A 23105-nucleotide genomic window follows, 5' to 3' on the forward strand; every position below is an offset into this window, starting at 1 on the left:
TATGGAATTTTTAGTGATCTTAGACCTTATCTATTCCAAAGAATATTCATCTGTTTTGTAGGGCTGAGTAAATGGTCGCAAGCAGGTTTACGTAACGTTCTAATATTGAGGCCTTTCGCACGTTATATTGGGCCCATATGTGGCACTGTTGCTTAGTTACAGGGTATATGCATGGGATACTTGTGATACCACAATTCAGCTACAATTTTTTTTTATCAAATTGTAAATCGATATGACGGGTTCACAAGTAACCACAATGGATTTATCTGTATAGCTATATTGAAAAAGATTCACAGCTTTGTCGTGTCAGACCGTTAATTCCTAGTGAAATAACAAAATCATAGGCAAGTCCTAAACAACTTCTGGCCTACAAGGCTGAGGGTGAAGTTTCCATATAATAATTACAGTGCCGCTCCTTCTACAGTATAAAACGGCATATACGAGCGTGACGCAAAAGGGATCTAACCCGGGTGAGGATCGAACTCACGACCTTCAGGTGACTCTGAATCATAGATTATGTGACTGACGCGCTGCCTACTGCGCATGCTCAGAGGTTCCAAGTTCCAAGTTCCAAGTTGAGCTTCCTGCCGACGGCGCATGCCCGAGGGTTCCAAGTTCCAAGTTGCGAAGGCGGACAGGGGGGAAAGGGATCAAAAAACAAGTTCTGCAAATAATAAAAAAATTAACAAACATGTATGAGAATTCGGCCTTTCTCGACTAAGTTGTAAAGCAGTATAGCTTCCACAACAACAAAGTTATAATTCTGATCGTCTATGTCTCTTTTCTTTTCTATTAAAGCAAGGAGTTATAACAGAAGGAGATTACACGCGTGGGGGCGGAGCCCGTATTACGGTCTCTCATTGGTCGGAATGAATAGAACCCAGAGAACAATGGATGCCTATCTCTGTTACGCTTAATTGCTACTCTCGTTTAAATCTCGTTTGTTAGTATCTGTGCCTTCGTCTGTTGATTTTTGAGGACAGAAACAGAAACGGAGTCCCAAGTTTCTAAAAAATGAGAGAAATACAGAATTTATATGATATTACGTTGGACAAGGTTTTCAAAAAAACAGGTAAGTGCTTTTAAATGCATAACTACACGAAATATGAAGATAAATTGCAACTTTTATGTCGTAGGGTCTCACTTTGTAAGTGTCCAGCTACACGTTGATCTCGCGAGGTGGTGTGTGGAGAATAAATATTGCACGAAAAATATTTCCCACTCATAACAAGTGCCTATAAATATAGTATCAGATGAAGAAAGTTTGGTCTTTATACAGTTGCAATTGTTAAGTTATTTGTGGCAATAGCAAAGAATAAAACTTAGGTGCACTTTCAGTAGCCGAATAACAAGCAGATGCTTAAGCCGCCATCTTGTTAATATTTCGAAAAAAAAAATTACTCCAAAAGACATTTTCCTCCTACTTTTTGAAACTTGTGTCACATGACAGTCATAAAATTTAACTAATTGTTATGTGTGCAACACACTTGCTTGAGCAGTATTGTTTTTTTTTTGCGATTTTACATGTGGTCTAGCTTGGATACGACAATTGACAATTTTCTTGAGTTCCGATCAAAAAGTGTTACGCTTGTTACGGCCAAAAGCCTTACCGCTTTTTGTACTTTTCAAATGCAAGATTATAAAAAAATTTGGTGTGTTTAGATTCTTGAACATCTTGGTCGTGGCGTGGTATATATTGCATGGATACTGCTCCAATATTTCTTGAAAAAAAATAACCCGATTTGTTCAGAATACCAATTTTTTACTCTAGTGTTATGGGTAAATGTACCATTTTGGCCTTTACCTTTTTCATGTCTAAATCTAAAAAGACTTATCATGACAGTTGGTCATCATTTTTCTTCTCACCATGGTGGGTGGCTTTGGAGTGGTAACTTTGTTGTTAAAGTAAAGTGCTCAGTTTTTTTTACTGGAAAATTTTGCCTCCACCCAGCATTTTCCATCATGGCGGTCTAACAGGAAGTTTGACTTCACAGTGTCTTTGGTATAGTTATTTTTAACTTATTTAGTCTTCTTTTTACATATATATGTTTTAATTCATATTAAACCTTTGAAAAAAGAACACACATGAATCCTGGTGCTTCTTAATTTAAAGTCTTAAGGTTTTAAGTTCACCTAGGCTCCACCAATTTCTTTACCTGTTATCTCACTACACATCTCTCTTTGAGTCGAGGTGTGTAAGACACACCTTATTGTGTAAGACACCTCTATAATTAAGGGGTACTTGCTTCTCTACTTAAATTATACTTCACTACTTTGGCATGTTAGGTGGCAAGCTTGGATGTTTCAGTTCATTTTAAGAAAGAAGCTTTGCCTTGGTGGTTACAAAAGAATAGAACTCTATTAAGGTTTATTCATTACTTGAAATTAAATATTTCATCTTGTACTGTTGAAACAGAAATTCTCTCAAAATTGATAATGAATTTGACATGCATATCTTAACACTACTCAAGTTTTTTTTCTATTATAGATATGGGAGAAGGCTGCATTGAATATATGAATTATGGTCAGGCTGGAAAAAATTAAAATATGTCAATGAAAAAAGGAGGTCAGTGTGTCTGGGGTAAGTTACTTTTGTCATAATGCCTAAGATGCATTAAACATTCACTAACACAAGATCCTTTTTAATTTTTTTTTCAAAATACAACAACCTTGGGCATTTTCCTTTTAGCAACCAGCCTCTCTGAAATCCCCTTTTTGTCCTGTCAGAAGAGTAGGGACCAGGGCGGATTTAAATAATTTCTTGTAATAAGTACAATTTCTTTCAATTTCTTGGGGTTATTAGCTTGTGATCATGAATCTTGATGTTCTATATGAATTTAGTTGTAAATTGTTCATTTATGTGGTGAACATTATTTCAGTCAAGTCATAACAAGACACATTAAACTTGTTATAACCTGCATAATTCCATAATGTCTACATGGATACTAGTAGTTCATAATGCTATTATTATGTTTTTTTTTTCTAACCTACAGGTTTCTCTCTTTTCTGAGTGGCATGGCATTAGCAAGGCAGAAGAAAAGGCCCTGAAGAAATTCTCACTTGAGTTGTCCTTTTTGGAGAAGAAACTGGATAAGACTGGCCAACAGAGATTGCATTAAATTAATAGTGCTCCTTTATGACATTTTAAAATATTTTCAGTCACCTAACTGACTCTATACATTGCAAAAGTGGACATAAATTTTATGTTACTGTTACGTGGAAAAAAATTCAAAACCTATATATAAATTGTTGAGTGCCATGGTATAACAGTCTACCTGATTGCCAGTGAAATTTCTGTTTCAGTGAAATTTCTTTAAAGCAGTCACTTACTGCTTACTTACCAGTTAATTTTTTCAGCTGTTACATTTTATAAATGTTCTTACTAAGTGTTGTCTTGATCTATAATAACCTTTTGAAAATCCCATGTTTTTCATCCTATTTGTAAGAATTAACCACTTTATCTTCTAGGATTTTTTTTTCATTCGGCCCATTAGATTCTCAGACCTTGCTGGCCTGTAAGTGGAATAGTATCTGGCACAGACTGGTATCAGCAAGTAAGATAAAAAAGAATATAATTATTTCTTTTTGCACGGTTGAAAAAAATGCCATCATAGACTGCATAAAACTGGAAAACTGTAGCAACTTAATCATTCTTATGACTTCATTTATTACTGCTTATGTGTAAAATTTTTGTTTTTGTTCTTCTATTGATATAATAAAATGGTTTTACTCACAGATGCTACTTTCATGAGTATAGAGTACAGAGTGCTTGAGTATAGAGTTGACTTAAAAGATATTTTAAGTTAATATAGTAAATAATAGTTTGAAATTCAATATTCTCATCTTTATTTGTTTCACTTTAAAGAGCTCAGTGAATACTAAAATTTCTGATATATTATGTACATAAATATATTTATGAATGAATAAAAATTATTCTTAATGTATAGCACTGTGCACTTGTTTACCGACAAATATGAACAGTGTTAGTACGTGTCAAATAATCCTGAAAAAAAGGGAAATTTCCAAGATAAAGAAATTTATAACGAGTATTCAGTAAACTGACGTGTCATGGCATTGCCTCAACCTTGGACTAAAATTTTAATTAAATGCATTATAATATTAAAATTATACCGAGTGAGAGAAAAAATACTTTAAGAAATTTAAAACCAGACACAAAGCGTAGGCACTGTCACAATGTATATGTTTATGGGACCCAAGGGCAGGAGGGTCCAAACGTTAATGATTATAGTTATGATAACACTAAATAGTACTTATTGTTGTAAAGGAGAGCAACAGGGAAGGGCACTACAGGGAAAGGCACGGGCGATATATGCGGGAAGTGATATATTAGTTGATCAAGAGAAGGAGGGTCGGGAGGGTGAACTTATAAAAGCAATTAAGCATTATCAATTAAAAACGTCGAGACAATATCGAATATTTTATCATTCTGTCCAGTTGTTAAAGTTTTGTGGCCGTGTAGAAACAAAGAAATCTTATCAAGCTGCGTTCTAAAATTTGTATTGTTAGCGCCCAGGACATTCTGAATAGACAAATGAAAATCACGATACTTCAACTGCCTCCGTGGGCACTGGAAGAAAAAAATGGCGTATAGTCTCAGGTTTCCCACAAGAGCAGTTCGGAGAATTTACCGAGTCCCAGTTGTGGTTATATAATTGGGATTTGAACAATAGATCTACACGCGCACGGTTTAGATATTTTTCATTCTTTCTTTCTAACTTTAGGGTGGTAGTAGATAACGAACCAGAAAATAGTTCGGATTTCAGAGAATGCTTGAATAACGCGATATTTGGGGTATACTTTCGTTCGAGACTGAGACTATTCCATGAAGACACGAGTAAGTATTCAGGACCCTGAAATGTAAACTTGGCTGGGATAATGTAATCTCTATACGAGGACTCTCTTGTTTGCGGGGTTATTAGATTTTTAAAAGACCGGAAATCTTTAATAATATATGTAGGAGCCATATTGTGATGGATAGTGAACATAACCTTTTTTGCATGCATTATTCTACGGTTTTCCAAAGTAGCCCAGTTCAGCTCTCTAAGCACTTTGATTGTGTTCGAACCGGGCAGAGCACCTAAAACAAGCAGACCAGCTTGATAGTGAATAGAAGAAAGTTTGGAAAGATTCCTTTTAGTTGCTGAGTGATATAGGATGTCGCAGTAATCAAGCAGAGACAGAACGTAAGCGTTATATAGTATATTCAAGTGCCTAGATCTGAGCCTGTGGGACAGGGACTTAAGAGGATTCAGGGCCTTTTGGGCCTTAGTAGTTAGATAACTTATATGCTCGGCACAAGACAGTTTTGAATCTAGTACGAATCCGAGATGTTTGTGGAATGATTTCCGGGGTATCGTTAAATCACATAATATTAGATTTCTGTATTTATTCGCTGTAACCTTAGTAGAGAATATAACCTCACAACTCTTATCAGGTTTGAACTCCAGTTTCCATCTGTTAGACCATTCCTCGAGCTTTGAGAGGTCGGATTGAAGTGCATCGTGCGACTGGCTGTTAGAAGGAATAGAAGATTGAAAAATAGACGTGTCGTCAGCATATAGAAAACAATCTGAAGAAAGGTTGTCTGCTAAATCATTTATATATAGAAGAAAAAGAAGAGGACCGAGAATGCTGCCTTGTGGAACACTAGTGTTGATGTAAGATTCGTTGGAAGATTCAGATAACGTGCCGTTGATACGGACTTTAACTTTTCTATCGCTCAAATAAGAGGATAATAGTGAGAGTAGGTTACCTTTAATACCATAGGCTGACAGCTTGATTAGTAATAAACTATGCGGAACTTTATCAAAAGCGGCTGAAATATCAAGAAATATTCCTCTTACATCTCGGCCCTTTCTAAAGTTAGATCTAATCAAATTTTGAATTGCCAGTAATTGGTGTTCAGTGCTATGACCCTTAAGAAACCCGGATTGTTTTTCAAACAATAAATTATTGTTAACGACATGATTAATCATCCTTTTATAAATAATTTTTTCCAAAAGTTTGGATAAGACGCTCAAAAGTGACACTGGTCTATAGTTATGTATGCAACTTCTGTCACCTTTCTTATAAATCGGGCAAATAAACGCCATTTTCCACAGGTCAGGGTAGGTGTTAGATTGAATAATATAATTAAATAAAATACATAAGGGTTTCACAACAACATCTTTGCTTAGTTTTAACATTTTTATCGTCACCGAGTCCGGACCACTTGCCTTAGATGCATCCATATCATCGATTATTACTTTGATCTCAGTGTCATTAAAAACAATTTCTGACAAAATTGCATTTGTTTTATCAGGGAAGTTAACTAATGCTGTGGAAGTCACTACATCGGAATGGTACCTTTCTGAAAAATAATCTAGGAAAACTTTGGCCTTCTCTGAATCTGTAATCGCAATTTGGCCAGTCGAATGGTTTAAAAGGGTTGGAATTGACGTAGTGTATTTTGAACCGATAAGGTTTTTAATAGTCGGCCAAAATAATTTACGACCATTGCCAGGTTTTTCATCAAGGCTTTCAATTAAACTGTTAAAGTAGGATTCCTTCGTATCCCTTATAAGTTCCTTAACAAGCACAGACTGAGTATCATAACAGAGTATATTGCCCGGAGTAGGATTGGTTTTCATTTTAGCATAAAGTTTCTTTTTTTTATTTATTTCATGTTTTAGTCTATCAGAAAACCAAGGTTTATCATTCCTTTTAATAATTCTTACTTTTTGCGGAATATGCTTTTTAAAGATAAGGAGTAATCTTTCAGTAAAATTTCTAGTCATTTCGTGTATATTATTTTGAGATTGAAAAAAGGTATCCCAATCAAAGCTTATAATATCATTGTTTAGACCATGAATATTAGCTTGATCATATTTCCAGATTATTTTCTTATATGGCTTATATTTAAGCAGAAAAACATCAAATGAGGACACGAGAGTGCTATGATCGGTCGATCCAATGGGAGCCTCAACTGACACATTTGTAACCAACCCTGGGATATCAGTAACTGTCAAGTCAATGCACGAGGATGAATCACCTTGTATTCTGGTTGGTTCTCTTACTAGCTGGTCCAGACCATGGGTTGAGAACAGATCATGTAGCAATTCACCTGCAACATCATCCCTTCCACCCAGGTACCAGTTCCGTGAGTGGGCGTTAAAGTCCCCGTTGATGATTATTCCGTCAGATCTGGATAATTTAGCTCTATAGAGACAATCAGATAATTGACTTATAAATTGGTTTCTTTCATTTGCAGTTTGGCTTGGAGATCTGTAAAAAATACCATACAGAAGCTTTTTATATTTAAGCTGTAATTCAATCCAAAGGCAATCCAACTCCGTGTTACACAAGTCCTCTCTTATTTTATATATCATGTCATTTCCCACATAAATTATAAAGCCACGTCCCTTTTCCGAGTATAAAGGATTATGATAGCCATCGATGTAATATTTACTAGTCAGATAATGCTCAGGAATTTTCCCCGCTTCACACAGACCGATTATATTAATTTCCAATTGTTTAGCGCGAATGGATAGAGCGTCAAACCTTAGCCCGTTTTCGGCCCCAAGGCTACGTATATTCGAAAAGAGTATTTTTAAGTCATTTTCAGGTTTATGCCTAGGCCCTGGGTTGGGATGTACGTCACCGGCGAGAAGAAGTTTGAATCCTGACAGACTTATATATTGAAATGTCGACGTCGTTTGGAAGAGAGTTAAATAAAATGCAAGTAGTTCAGCCGCAATAAGTATATAGGTTTTCACATAATATGATTTAGCGAATAATTGCGATATGCAACAAAGTAACAGTAGTGAGGACAGATTGCCGCCAGCGACACACGCAAAGGAGAATGGAATAACCGGCCGATCTTTATGATCTTGGGTTACACTTATAGGATATACCAAGTAAAGGCACAAAGTTACAATGATAAAGAGGAAGATGAGAGCGGTTAACGGTTTCATATAAATTAAATAAGGGAACTTAAGGTGTGTTTCCCTTTTCTTAGCCATACCTTTGAGACAGCAGAAACAACCAACCGTCACCCTCCACTGCATCAAGCTAATCCCCATTTAGATGGTACACCTCCCACGATACATCCCCCCTGATCCCCATGCCAAGTCCCTCCTCCGGCTCCCCTTCACAACATATAAAACAGTTAAAGAACATGGTTATATAAATGGGAAAGAACAAAACAGAATAGATAATACTCTTGACAGGTCGTATAGTGTAGATTGAGATAGCACGGTGAAAAGAAAAGGCAAGGTTTGGGATGGCTTCGGAATTAAATACGGCTGTAAGTTTTCTACCAATCTCCATTAGTAAGGTCATTGATGTGCAAGGCTTGCATGTGCTTACTTATGTCATCTGGACCAGTTATTGATTACTATTTCGTCCATCATAAAACAGATAATGGTCATCAGAAGTTGATAACAGTAAGTCATCCATCTTAACAATCGTTTGGTGTCTCATCCATTATGAGCCAGGTATCGTGTAATTAAATTGACATTTTTCTAGTTACACACCAGCTTAAATATGCATTTATCCATTGATTAATAGAGACATGACTCTAAAACCTACGTAAAATCAAACTAAAGCTCATCGAGGATAATCACCAATAAATGTTTGGTCAGTTACACCTCAGATTAAAATTTTGTATTTTCTGACTGGCTATATAGAGAGACAACTCCATAGTTACATTCTCCATGTGGTAACAAGATAACCGATCAGTCGTGTAGATGTTTACATGCTTGGCTAAAAAGATGTGATATAGCTGACTAACTTGGCTGTTCTTTAGTGACAAATGGAAGCACACAAGCTTGACTAAGTAGTGATGTTGTATAGCTAGCTACGTTGACTGTTGTTCAGTGGCAAATTGAAAGCACACAAAAGACTGCACGACGGCTACTCACACCACTTGCTTGCGTGGTTTACGAATTACGGGTGGTTTGGCAGGGGCATTTTCCATGTCGGTGATAATATTGTCAATGTCGTCAGTTACTTGGAAGACACGAATGACTCCGTTTTTGGTTTTCCCAAGAATTTTCCCTCTGTCTGACCAACAATTAGAGATCGAACCGTGATCCGTCAGTCTTCTTAAAAGACCACGATTCATTGGGCTTAAATCTTCATAGACACGGATCCCGGTCCCTTTCAACAGAAATCTATTTCCAATAAAGTCATCACGGACAGCTTTAGACTTCAGCCTAATTATAATTTGGCTTTGATCTGCCCTCTTATGTTGAGGTAGCCTATGCGCCGTTTCTATATCATCGCTGACAAGTTTTGGATGAATCGGTGTGTCAGATAAAGTTTTCACCAAGCTGGAGATGCAATGCTTCACATTGAAAGGCTCTTTTTTCTCCATTTCACTTAAGGGGACCCCGGAAAATCTTAGCTGTAAGCGTCTCGAATACTGAGAGTTCTGATTAGCAAGAAGTGTTACTTGATTTAGATCCTCTTTTATTTTCAGATTTTCTGCTCGTAACAAGCTAAGTTCGTCCTGCAGCTCCGCATTAATTTCGGCAAGCTCAGATTTGATGGGAGCTATTTTAGATGTAATGGCCTCATTTATTGCCGCTCGAATTTTCACATCGACAGATTTCATTTTCTCATCCAAATGTTTCTCGAAATCAGTGAGCATGTCTTTCATACGTGATTCAAACTGGCTTAGAAAGTTAAGAAGATTCGGGTCGGGATCATTAGAAAAGGCATCAGAAGACACAGTCCTATTTTCAGGCGTATTTGGCCTACCTCTTTTACCAGGAGGCTGTACGGGGCTTGACTGGTCGTCGTCATCATATATTCCTCCATCTTGGATGTCAATCCCAGTCCTCTCCCTGGTGCCCGTTAGGAAACTAGTAATAGCAGACTGTGCCATCTTTTGCTTACATCCACCTGCGTACAGACACTGCTAGGAGACTTTATAAGATATGTCGAGACCTCAAATTTCACTAAGCAGCAGCCAAACTAAAGAAAGACACTCTAACGTCCGAGCCTCCCTAATCTGTGACCATTACATCTCGTGACGTCACAACTACTTACCAGTTAATTTTTTCAGCTGTTACATTTTATAAATGTTCTTACTAAGTGTTGTCGTGATCTATAATAACCTTTTGAAAATCCCATGTTTTTTATCCTATTTGTAAGAATTAACCACTTCATCTTCTAGGATTTTTTCTTTCATTCGGCCCATTAGATTCTCAGACCTTGCTGGCCTGTAAGTGGAATAGTATCTGGCACAGACTTGTATCAGCAAGTCAGATAAAAAAGAATATAATTATTTCTATTTGCACGGTTGAAAAAAATGCCATCATAGACTGCATAAAACTGGAAAACTGTAGCAACTTAATCATTCTTATGACTTCATTTATTACTGCTTATGTGTAAAATTTTTGTTTTTGTTCTTCTATTGATATAATAAAATGGTTTTACTCACAGATGCTACTTTCATGAGTATAGAGCGCTTGAGTATAGAGTTGACTTTAAAGATATTTTAAGTTAATATAGTAAATAATAGTTTGAAATTCAATATTCTCATCTTTATTTGTTTCACTTTAAAGAGCTCAGTGAATACTAAAATTTCTGATATATTTTGTACATAAATATATTTATGAATGAATAAAAATTATTCTTAATGTATAGCACTGTGCACTTGTTTACCGACAAATATGAACAGTGTTAGTACGTGTCAAATAATCCTGAAAAAAAGGGAAATTTCCAAGATAAAGAAATTTATAACGAGTATTCAGTAAACTGACGTGTCGTGGCATTGCCTCAACCTTGGATTAAAATTTTAATTAAATGCATTATAATATTAAAATTATACCGAGTGAGAGAAAAAATACTTTAAGAAATTTAAAACCAGACACAAAGCGTAGGCACTGTCACAATGTATATGTTTATGGGACCCAAGGGCAGGAGGGTCCAAACGTTAATGTATTAATATTATGTCCTTTGGCAGTGAGGACAGACGTTCACTTGAATGTCATTTTCACAAACCACAGTTGGGACGTTTTCTTTTGACTTCTCCTTGGTGATTTTTCACCGGGTTGTGCCATAAAAAAGCCATCTATTACCGACTAAAAAAAGCTCATGGCGACCATCCTCAGTCACCACCTTATAATCGCTTTCTATGATATCGTTCCCTTCCAGCACATCGTCCAAATAATTACCTGTGAAAAAAATCGTCAGCATACAGCGGCGCTTTGACATTTCTGATCTCGAATTCTAACGCGAAATAACGCATATGAAATTTATCTCCAAGCTGAGGAGAGCGACGCAGACGAAACCTTGAGACCGGAGGCCCCCCGTAGCTAGCTCCGCCCACCGTAACAGACATCGGACAATAGAAAGGCTTGCGTGTAATCTCCTTCTGTTATAACTCCTTGATTAAAGATACATTTGAACCAAGCGTTTTTTTTTCTACGAATCAAGAAACGTCGATAAACAGATTTAATCACTCAATTAACCATAAAAGAGCTTTAAAAGTGCACGTTCTTCACATTTGTGGTCGTACATTGACCTTCTTACTGACCTACTTATCTGCCCCTGTTATATAGGCCTACAGCTCAGCAAGTAGGCCTAAGCAGGAAATATCACTTTTCGGGAATAGCTTGGTATATCTTAGACCCCATTTCCAGAGATTAGATCGATCTACTTTAGATCGACCTAACTCCCTGGGGGTTCACGCTAAATAGCTGTCAGCCGAGCGGACACGAAAGTTAATTACCCCCTTACAGCTTGTAGTAGGCGGGACGGACATTTAAGCCAGATTATCTGACAGTAATCTAGTGAGACTCCCCGCGGGGATAGATCGATCTAAAAGCTCTGGGAATACAGCCTTAGTTATGCCATTTGAAACTACAGCATATGTTGGCATTTGATCAGTTCTTGTGACAAAAATTTGCATCTTTAAAATATCGAAGTAACAGAGTAAAGCATGGGCGTGACCAAAATGTTCTGCGGCTGGTGAGGATTGAACTCAGATGGTTAACTAAAAATTCACAATCAAGGGGAAAGAGTAAGCCCTTTTAGCTAGTCATAGATTTGGGCAAATACTACATGTACCTCCCCATCCTCAATGGGAGTAGGATTGAGAAGCCGTCGTGCAGCATACACAGCTCATACACATGGGGGCCTTCGAGAATGAGAACAGCCAACCCAGTGTAGTACGGTACAACACTGTTCAGACACCAGCTGGCCTTCAAGAATGAGAACTAACAGTTAATCCATTGTAATACAATAGCGCAAGAAGTGCAACCTAATACTACCGCCTGGTGATGAGTATATGGACCACACAGACCACGTTCTAACAGACGACCGAAGCCAAGGAAAGTGGTAAGCATTGGTAAGCATCCCACAGGCGACTGTACGCTAACTCGATCACCTATTTAGGAGCCCAAGGTTGGCAGCTAGGTGTTGTGATAATCAGAATAACTTTCAGTCAGATACTGGAATATGGTAGATTATTAAGAACATTATAGGATTTTGTACATCAAGGTAATCTGTAATGGCTTCTAAATGCATCGCTACCCATTCCTTTTTTTTTTTATTCACACTGTTTTATTTGATTGACATTTTATTGTACATGAAAAGTGAAGGATTTAAAATAAAATTCAAAAAGAAAATACTATGTTAAGATAAAGCACATTGATGTTTTATTATAACTTTGTCAAAGAGAAGAAAAGCAAAAACTTGATAAACGAAATTTAATTTTTACTTTGCATCTCTCATTTTAATTTGCAAAGATCTTCTCTGTACGTAGACACTTCGTGGAGTTCTTTTGTGACGTCATACCAAGAGATGACGTTCCCTCCAAAATTATCCCCACAGTTTGCCACTGCTGCCACGTCAACATTGTCGGTGTTCCAAACATTGATGCTCGTGATGTCACCAACATATGCTTGTGTAGCTTCAAATCCGCCGCCTACCGTATCTTGATCTTGTCCAACAATCCAAACTCCATCTTAAAATAAGTTGAACAAATAACATATAATCGTTTTGTTTTATTTTATTTTATTTTATTTTTTTTAATCATTGTAGTATAAATGTTAATGAATATACAATATAAAGGTAGGTACCTTCTATAGAAAAATGATGCCACATTACACAATAGGAGGCAAGTATTTTACTTATTTGGTTTAAAAAATATAAAGGAGTTATTCATCTCTGGTAAAGATTTGGAATAAGAACAATGGGTTAACACCCATTGTATTATCACAGAATAGGAAGTGACTCCAAAGTCCCAAAAGTTAAAAAATAACCATAAAACAGAGCAAAAAATCCTCGCCTTTTTTTATTTTCCTCAAAAATCCGTAGCTGTTATAAATATATCCCAATATTGAGGTATTAATAAATGATAAGTATTTTCTTACTTGCTGGTATGGTTTTGTCTGTCTGGAAGCCAGTGCCCGCCGCTGCAGCCATGCCGTCCTTGTAAACCGTCCACTTCCCACCACGATTGTTCCAAGAGAAGCACCAGTGGTGCCAGGCCCCATCATGGACTTTAGACACAGATGTGTCTTTATTTGAGTTAAATACGTAGTTGTAGATGGCCCCATTTTCCTTGTACGCAAAGAGGAAAGCGTTGTCCATACCACTGGCGGCGTAGGACAGGAAATGTGAATTTCCATTTCCAGTAAAGGCGGTCTTAGCCCTCAGGCACGCTGTCATGGCGGTCATCGCAGGAGTGGCTGCCTGCAGCTTCACGTAGCTCTTTGTGGTCTGTGGCGATGGCAAGCGAAGGATCGTAGTTTTATCTGGAAATAATTAAGGGGCATCTGGCTTGAAATATGTCACATAGAGCAGGATCCCGGAGGGTTGAGCATGCCCGGAAAGATCACCAATTTTCATGTTCCTGGCAATGACCCACATGGTTACCTATATATGAAAATGGGAGTCTGCCGTGTTTCCAGTGGTGGGTGTGGTCAGGGGGGTCCAAAACATAGACCCCTCAAATCCAGCTAGCAGGACTTTTTAGGGGAACCCTAAGAAACCTATTGGGGGTCCTCCAGCATGGCCTCAGGTATATTAAATGGATACTGACAGACAAATTGAGTGGTGGGGTGTGGCCGGCAGACCCTGATTTATAGGGGGTGGAAATCCGGCTAGCAGGACCTAAAAGTTAACCCTTAGAAAATAACTGGAAAATGTTCCTTAGAGTCCCAGGAAGGTAAAATGACCAACGACAGACAATTTAAGTGGTGGGTAGTGCCCGGCAGACACGCCCAAAGAGCCACACCCCTAATGTACAGCTAGCATGCCCCAAAAGTTAACCCTTAGAAAATAACTAGAAAATGTTCCTTAGAGTCCCAGGAAGATAAAATAACCAACGACAGATAATTTAAATGGTGGGTAGTGCCCGGCAGACACACCCAAAGAGCCACACCCTAATGTACAGCTAGCTGTACCAGTAATGTAACTCGTTCAAAACAAGCCGGATAATGTTCAGAAGAGTTCTAGGATGTAGTATTGACCACTGGTAGACAATTGAAGTGGTGGGTACTACCCAGCAGACACACCCAAAGGGTCACACCCTTAATTGGTAGATATTGCCCTTAAGAAATTCCCATGATACTCCACCCTTGGTGTTCAGCTGACCCAACCTGTTTCAAATTATTTTGAACAAAACTGCAGAATAATCTATTCATAAAGATACATTTTTATTTGAACATTGTTATTTAACTTACAAATGCATACAGAAATGACAAAAAAATTAAACAATATCATGACCACATCAATTTGGCACATTAAACAAACAAGGACATGAAAAAAATTGAGCCCGAAAATAAGTGTGGTATATAATTCAATATTTTAATAATTTTTTCAAGTTGAAGAATAATGGTTATTTTCATTTTCTTGTGAAATTTTAATGTAATAAGTTTTTGTCAATTTGGTATACAATTACATCGCTTTATTGCATCATTATCAAACACATTTTATTATTTCTACTGATTATGCATGTTGACATCCAAAAAACAACACCCATTGTAGAGTTCAAATCCACCCTTAAAAATTATCAGTGGGTGAAAAATGGAAAAAAAATGTTTCACTCATCAAATTCTGAGTCTGATTCCTCACTCCATGCTTCGCTCTTTGTATCTGATGTAGGATCTCTGTCTTCTTCACTTGACACAAATAAAATTAAAATTTAAATAATACACTTCTCTGAATCGCTTTTTATAATTGTTGATATATATATCAACAATTACAAAATATATAATATAAATAGTGCTTATTGTCTGCCCTATTTTTTTACAGGATACTGTAATTTAAAACTACAAAAATAATGAGACAAGTGAAAAGTATGCAAATATTTTGCAAAATCGGTAACTTACCGACGTGACCCAAATGTTCACTTCTTTGTGAAATACCATGTATTGTGACCTTTAAAAAATATGGTCTATTTACTAAGCCTCTATCCTTCCTGAAGTATGGGCAAAGAGAACAACTTACCAGAGATGGACAACCCAGCGTAGAGAAGTAAAACAGACGCTGTTAAAAAGCGCATGGTTCTTCTCTGACAGGGCTCCAGATGAGTATCACTAAACAGGCGAAAGGCTGTTAGTATACTCACGCGTAAATTACTACTTATATAGTGCTTATTGTCTGTCCTGTTTATTGAAACATCACGTTTCTCGTATCAGGTAATAACCAGCTACACGGATGTAAATATCTGACTACAGGAACTGAAGCTTAGAGCCAATTATAAGTTCATATCAAATATCCGACCTAAGGATATTGTCACCCTTCACCCAAAACTTCTTATTTACTGCCTTACAAACATTCTTTTGGGTAATAGATAAATCTTCAGTGTTTAGTGACTAAATGAATTAACATTTTCACACATGTCATCGTATGGTGACGTCATAATTGAGATTTGGGGGTGAAAACTAAAAAATCGGTTTCTCAAATTAATCTTTAGCCTGGGCACCCACGACACCGTTTCAACGCCAATTCAATGACACCATATAGTACCCCCAAATCCTGCCAGTGATTTTTCTTAAAAGTTTTAGTTCAGACTGTATCGTTGATAAAGCAAAACAATGCCCTTCTTTAATAAAAATCTGTAATTAGGGGCTCATAACTCCATAACAAATATATATATATATATATATATATATTTTTTTTTTCGAGGTTTTTTTAATTGATGCATTATTGAATAATTAGATACAGGAAAAATCTCATTTTCGGTATCTGGATGATAACAAAGGGTTACAATATCCTTAAAGCCCAATACACGTGCACGTTTACTGACGATTTTCAACAATTGAATGGAAAACGACTGTTTGTGGTGGCCAAAAATAAGGATTTTCCTGGTTTAAACGAAAAATTTCCCATACTTGCAAAATGTTAATGAATACATTCAGACATTTTCATTTAGTTCATGTTTTTTATATTTATTTATTTATTTTTTTTTTTTGTAATAATCTCTTAAAGTATGGTCATCTACGAAGGTCCACATGGTCTGATGGCAAGCAGAATATTTACAATAATGTCGAGGTTCACGTTTGTAAACCTGTCAAACTTCGCCAATGTGCATACACATTTTGGGGCTGGCAAAGCAACAATTGCATAACGTCAATTATATTTGTGGCTTCAGTTGCATTGTATATCTGCATAAAAGAACAAAACCGCGTTGATAAAGTTTGAAGAGGAGACGCGCTCTGTTTTGAAGCGTGTTAAGTACGTGAACCACTCCATAGTGAATCTCTCTGATGACAAATACTTCTTTAATCATATTAAGAAGTTAAACAGCATAAAATTATGTAACCATAAATAATCAAATTTTATCACCTCGACGGACCTCGACGCCGGCCACTCATCTGGAGTGGGTTTGACATTGCACATAATCTAGATGTTAGTGCGACAGCTGAGATTCAAGGGATAACGGAAAATGAAAATCATCGCTTAATTGCTGTAAACCATCATCAGACGCGGTCGTGCGTACGGCTTCAATGTGTGCTGGGGATATTTGCGGTAAATGTCGAATTTGTTATCAATCTTCAGGTCCTGTAGTCAGATATTACATCAGTTTAATGGTTATTATCTGATACGAGAATCGTAATGTTCCAATAAACAGGACAGACATAAGCACTATATAACTAACAAATTACGCTGGTTATTATCTATTACGAGAAACGTGATGTTCCAATAAGCAGGACAGACAATAAGCACTATATAACTAATTACGCATACATATACTAACAGTATTTCGTCTGTTTAGTGAAACTCACCTGGAGCTCTGTGCGTCAAGAACCATGCACTTTTTAGCAGCGTCTGTTTTACTTCTCTACGTTGGGTTGTCCATCTCTGGTAAGTTGTGCTCTTTGCTCATACTTCAGGAAGGATATAGGCTTAGTAGTAATAGAAATGGACGCACCAGTAGGCCCTAAATTTTAACGGTACATAGCTACGTTGTATCATTTCACAGAAAGCGAACATTTGAGTCACGTCAGTAAATTACCGATTTTGAATAATAGGCCTATTTATATAATTTTGACTTGTCTCGTTATTTTATAGTTTTATATTTTAATACCCTGTAAAATAAAAACAAATGAACAGTGATTAAAAAGCGATAAAAAGAAGTTTTATATAAATTTAAATTTAAATATTTCAATATTATACAAAATGCGTCACTGGCATGACTAGAATATTCCTATTTTGTTGTATGATCCGCGTATTTTAATGCCTTAAGCACCTTGCATCTGTTTAACCAAAGCCTGCCAATAATTTTCATACTACTAATTTGTGTTCCACAAAGACACTTTAAAAATGGGTTATTTCGGCATTTTAGCTGCGGTCCTTGAACATGTGATTTCCTTGATTGAATGGAAATGCCTTTTTTACTTTCATTGATTACTACAGCCATTAAATATGATTTTGTCGACTTTGACTGCGTGGACTACAGGCCTACCCAACTACCACACTCGGCACCGAATGATCCTGAATTCACCGGTGGGTCGGACCACTACCCGTTTTCAAGGTGTGTATCAGTACGCGCTTGGAAGTATCAGACGCGACACCACTATTGCCTAGTACGCGATGTGATAGTGAGGATTCTCAGCGGGGTTGGAAAGCAGTGCATCTCATTTCAAAATTTGATAGTGTGAAATGCGTACTGACGCACACCTTGAAAACGGGTAGTGTGGTCCGTTCTACCGGCGAATTCGGGATCATTCGGTACCCAGTGTGGTAGTTGGGTAGGCCTGAATTAGTAGCTTGTTACACAGTCTTAGAAAAACTGCGTTAAGTCGAAATAAAAATCCAAGGCTGCACTTGCTTGTCGAAACATCCCAAAAGATCAAAAACCGGCTACATAGTTTAGACAAATCTCCCGTGATTATATCCAGATAAAACTACAACTCTCCGATGGCCATCGCCACCGACCACAAAGAGCTACGTGAAGCTGCAGGCAGCCACTCCTGCGATGACCGCCATGACAGCGTGTCTGCGGGCTAAGACCGCCTTCACTGGAAATGCCGAGTCATATCTCCTGTCTTACGCTGTGCCTTTAAAGGACAACGCTTTCCTCCTTGGGTACAAGAAAAATGGATCCATCGTACTCCATGTATTTAACGCAATGAAAGACACATCCGTGTCTAAAGTCCATGATGGGGCCTGGCACCACTGGTGCTTCTCTTGGAACAATCGTGGTGGGAAGTGGACGGTTTACAAGGACGGCATGCCTGCAGAGGCGGGCACTGGCTTCCAAACAGACAAAACCATACCAGCAAGTAAGAAATACTTATCATTTATTAATAAGTCAGTATCTTGGGTATATAAATCGGTGACATCTATAAGAAAGACAATCAGTAAATATTTATGCGAATGGCGCTAATAGTCTATAAAAGTAACTGTTGCTGTTGGCACTTTCAGTAGTGATAGTGGTCAGTTTTGTGCCGAAAATGTATTTCTGATAGGTACCTAGTTTATAAGGTATTCAGAAACTTTATACTTGCATCATCAAAAAATGAAATAAAATAAAAAGAAGATATGTTTTTAGATGGAGTTTGGATTGTTGGACAAGATCAAGATACGGTTGGCGGCGGGTTTGTCGCTAGTCAAGCCTATGTTGGTGACATCACTAGCATCAATGTTTGGAACACCGACAATGTTAATGTTGCAGCAGTGGCAAACTGTGGCGATAATTTTGGAGGAAACGTCATCTCTTGGTATGCCGTCACAAAAGAAGTTCACGAATTGTCTACGTACAGAGAAGATTTTTGCAAAGTCGTGTAAGAGATACAAAGTAAAAATCAAATTTTGTTTGTCTTTGACAAATGTATAAATAAGCATCAAAGTATTGACTTTTTAAACTTTTATATTAAATCCAGGGTATATTTTGTAGCACAGATGCTCCAATTAACGACTCCAGCCATAAATTAAGAGTCCCCATATAAAATAAGTTGCCACAATTTGGCCAGCTTGCACCTGGGTTTCTGACTATGAATAATTTGAGAAAAGAGAAGTTCGGTTTTACGTGTCGACCGTTTTCTTTAAAAAAAAAAAAAACAAATGGTTCAAGCCAGAACAGGGACTGAAACCCTTGACCCTCAGATACCTTGATATGTTAAAATTCTGATGCTCTACCGACTGAGCCATCCGGGCATTACGTTCTGAGCTTCTCAAGAATATTTTTGCGAAATTAGCAAAGTATATGTGCTGTGTGACTTAAAAGGGAGATTACGTAAAACAAATATCATGCTCATTTCTTTGTCTTAAATGTAGTGGATTGCTTTTATCTGACCGACCCCTAAGAAGTGATGAAGGTAAATTTAAGAAGCTGTAAATTAAACTTGACTACAAAATCAATGTGTTCATGTCCAAAAGCGAAATCTTTGTCGCTTTAAGGATGCTTAATCTGAGGCAGAGAGGTGTCTTTCATTCAGTAAGTTATTACTTAAAATACTGTCATGCACACAATCAGCTATTTTACACAAAAAGTTTAACAATAATATCACTAAAATAAAAGATTTCTAGTCCCTGTTTGAGGAAAACAATCCATGTTCAGATACAAAGGTGACCCTCTTTTTGGTCAGGACATCTTTCCTTTAACGAAGTTCTTTAAACATGGTAACAGAATCTCTGAAATGATAAAACAGGAACTACAAGTGGCAACCTCAACAAAACAATTTTAAGACGTTAAACATGACAAGTATGGCAAATATGGCGCTGAAATGGACTTGAACCCCTTCACTAGCCACTGGCGTCGTGGACGGTGCGGAGGAGGTGGACCTGGCGAGTATCTCAGGGATGGTGTCTAACCACAGGTCAATGCGCCGTGGTATGACGTCACTTTTATTGACGATGACGTCACCAATGTCTAGATACTCCTCCCTCGTATACGTATACTGGGGCCATGGACTTGGTACAGTATCGGGATTGTAAGGGTTTCTGGAAAGTTGCAAACTACAAATATTTCAAAGCTTAAGGTAAAGTGCAATGTACGCGTTTGAATATTAACCAATGTCATATTCTCCACGTCTATATCCCGCACTTCTTTACACATCTAACTATGTACGTCTTCAAAGTAAACGTACTCAGACTTACCCAGTTTTTGCAAAGTTTGCAAAGTAGATCATAAAAGCTCTGGGAACGTTCTTTTCTAATTCCGTGAAGGTGCCGTTGAATAGAGCAGTACCGTCAGGCCCTAACATGAAGACGACCTCGTCCCCTGGTTTACCCCCTTAAACCACTCAGGTACTAGCAGGAGATGCTGGAATGACGGTTCCTTGGTGAAGTAGTAAAGATAGGTGGAGCCACCATAAGATGATTTCTAAGGAAGCCAACTGTCGGTACAGAAAAATAGATATCAGTATAGAGGTTGACCATTAGGTGACCAGTCATTACCATGCTGGTATTAGCAATGTAATACACTTCTCTTAGTTTCTGTGCTATTTCATCTTTGTGGTAGGCGGAAGTCCGGGAAGCAAACTGAGGAAGAAAAGTGTCCTTCATAAAAGAGGGCGGTACACCAAGGGTTATGTTGGTTGGTGGGAAAAGGAGGTTAACTCCGCCATCAGTGTCCATGAATCCACCCATGTAGTCTAGGGACAGAAAATGTGTCAACGCAGTTGAGTTGGGATCCTTCAGCATTTCTTCCAAACAACGAGGAAACATGTCGCCGTCGACAACAGGGGCAAAAAGGGCTGAATACCGTCCTGGGAACATTGACTGGTCGGACGCTTTCAGCAGGGCGGTAGCATTGGCTGCACGGAGACAGACCACCAACGATGCTGCAGTGTTACACCCAAGATTTTGTCCAACCTTGGTAGCGACGTCAGGACCGTCTTTTACCCAGGTCCCATCGGTTAGTGCGGTGCCACTCATGGATATAAAACGATGGAAAAGACCCATGGAGGCCACCGTCATAGCCAGTTGTGAAACACTACCGCCACCTGCCGATTCTCCGAAAATAGTCACACTGAAATAGTCATTTAGATACACACAATAAGTCGACACAATTTGGTCATAAAATTTCGATCAACCTCTTAAAATGTTACTAATAAAAACGAACTCAGGATGCGCATATAGATACACAGTATTGATGCGTACTAGACAATTAAATACGTTTTACTTGTTATCATTTTGCTCTTTTTTGGGGGGGAAGAATTGCCCACTGTTTTACTCATTATTGAAGAACTTATCCATTTTGTGACAATTTCCATTGATTTAAATTGGTTCATGTGACAGTGGTAAAACACTTACTTATTGGGGTCTCCACCAAAATTTCTTATATTATCTTGCATCCATTTGAGTCACTCTATTTGATCCCAGAATCCAGCGTTACCAGGAGCTTTGGCGTCACCAGTGGTCAAGAATCCAAATGGACCCACGAGGTAGTTGACTGATACCACGATGACGTCATTTCGTACCACTAGTGACATAGAAAACATTTCAGAATTTTCAATACAATTCAACGCCACTGTTACACATGCAGTTTGGAACTCGTACTAAGTTAAAGCAATAATAACTCTTCCTTTGAGATTCAAAATTCCGCATGAAATACATTTTAAACAACGCATGGAAATATATTCTATCGTATTTTACCACTAAAACGGCCGTTATTGGAGTAAAACTAAAATCTGTGCTTGTCAATGGGGCTTACGATGCCATTTTTCCCAGTCATCAAGGCATTCGTTGCTAATGACGTAATGGTGTCACGCGGATTCTCGCGTTCATTCGAGACCAAAATAACATGGCGCCAAACACATTAATGCGGACGCAGACGTAAGTTGCGAGTTTTTGTACAGTGCGTCGGATAACGTAAAGCCCAGAATGGCACACATTGTGGATATAAATGCATTTTTAACAAAAAGACGAATATATTTCATGAATCTTATATAGTGTTGTTGTTGTCTGCTTTTCCCGCGGTTTTAAGTAGGTCACCAGTGACTTTGCAATGTCAGAGAGAGCTCCGTCAGTTAAAGGGTTTGCTTCATGCCGTCAGAATGGCCTGAACGGAACATATTCTTCAGAAAACATGCCCAACTAACGATATCTTTATCCAAATACACAAATTAAAAGCTCATTTTGTAAATTTTTGGCTTTAAAAAACGTCCTATTTGCTCGGCCTGGGAGTTAATGAGCTACGTGGTCACGTGGTCCAATGACGACAATCGAGCCACTGGAGAACAGAGCGTGCTTAGCTGTCAAACTGAGCTGCATTGTCTACCTGTAAGATGACTTCTCTGGCTTCTGATAAAAGTTTATACTCATTCAAATCTCTTACCCGAGGGGTCTAAATCCTCGTGAAGCTGTGTAAAACCATTTCCCGTCTAGTCATTTCTTTAACAAGCATTTCATTATGGTTATCCCAAGTTGTATAAAACACTGCATTTGAATGAGTTAAGGGAAATGTTGATTATTGCATATGAGGTCCATGTTATTTGTGAAATTCAATTTATTTTATTAAACCGCTGACACTCCGTCTTGCATACTTTTATTAAACTGAGGTAAACAATGCCCGTTACCTTTACAAGTCCTATCTTAATCATCCATCTACCTGGAACTTCCTTTACCTCTTAATTAGAGGGTTAAATGGCATTCAATTTGTCTTGCTTGTATCGAACGCACTCTCTATCTAAGCTTTT

The 23105-nt window shown here is 37.8% G+C and overlaps 3 protein-coding genes and 1 long non-coding RNA gene across 7 annotated transcripts; 2 read left to right on the forward strand and 2 right to left on the reverse strand.

Moving 5' to 3' along the window:
- The first annotated feature begins 794 nt into the window (after positions 1-794).
- LOC147760733 (uncharacterized) lies at positions 795-3735 on the forward strand. 4 transcript variants are annotated; one of them, XR_015335419.1, is made up of 3 exons: positions 795-1072; positions 2489-2581; positions 2994-3735. It is a non-coding gene; the product is annotated as an uncharacterized LOC147760733 (long non-coding RNA). The 4 variants fall into 4 exon arrangements; XR_015335420.1 differs by lacking the exon at positions 795-1072 and adding an exon at positions 1183-2366; XR_015335421.1 differs by lacking the exon at positions 795-1072 and adding an exon at positions 1984-2002.
- Positions 3736-12645: 8910 nt separating this feature from the next.
- Positions 12646-15636, reverse strand: LOC106177127 (neuronal pentraxin receptor). Its single transcript, XM_087017872.1, has 3 exons — positions 15466-15636; positions 13386-13769; positions 12646-12976 (listed from the first exon to the last, which is right to left on the reverse strand). The coding sequence occupies exons 1-3, from the start codon at positions 15518-15520 to the stop codon at positions 12741-12743; spliced, it is 675 nt and encodes a 224-aa protein (XP_086873998.1). The 5' UTR covers positions 15521-15636; the 3' UTR covers positions 12646-12740.
- A 1502-nt stretch (positions 15637-17138) lies between these two features.
- Positions 17139-21060, forward strand: LOC106177370 (neuronal pentraxin receptor-like). Its single transcript, XM_013560117.2, has 4 exons — positions 17139-17325; positions 18363-18746; positions 19016-19247; positions 20927-21060. The coding sequence occupies exons 1-4, from the start codon at positions 17271-17273 to the stop codon at positions 20970-20972; spliced, it is 717 nt and encodes a 238-aa protein (XP_013415571.2). The 5' UTR covers positions 17139-17270; the 3' UTR covers positions 20973-21060.
- Positions 19239-21858, reverse strand: LOC106177359 (liver carboxylesterase 1-like). Its single transcript, XM_087017871.1, has 3 exons — positions 21721-21858; positions 20563-21436; positions 19239-20406 (listed from the first exon to the last, which is right to left on the reverse strand). Exons 1-2 carry the CDS (start codon positions 21759-21761, stop codon positions 20716-20718), a joined length of 762 nt encoding a protein of 253 aa, XP_086873997.1. The 5' UTR covers positions 21762-21858; the 3' UTR covers positions 19239-20406; positions 20563-20715.
- Positions 21859-23105: the final 1247 nt, after the last annotated feature.

This window comes from Lingula anatina, chromosome 7 (assembly GCF_051362555.1).
Source record: "Lingula anatina isolate TDL-2025a chromosome 7, LinAna3.0, whole genome shotgun sequence".
Lineage (NCBI taxonomy): Eukaryota > Metazoa > Brachiopoda > Lingulata > Lingulida > Lingulidae > Lingula > Lingula anatina.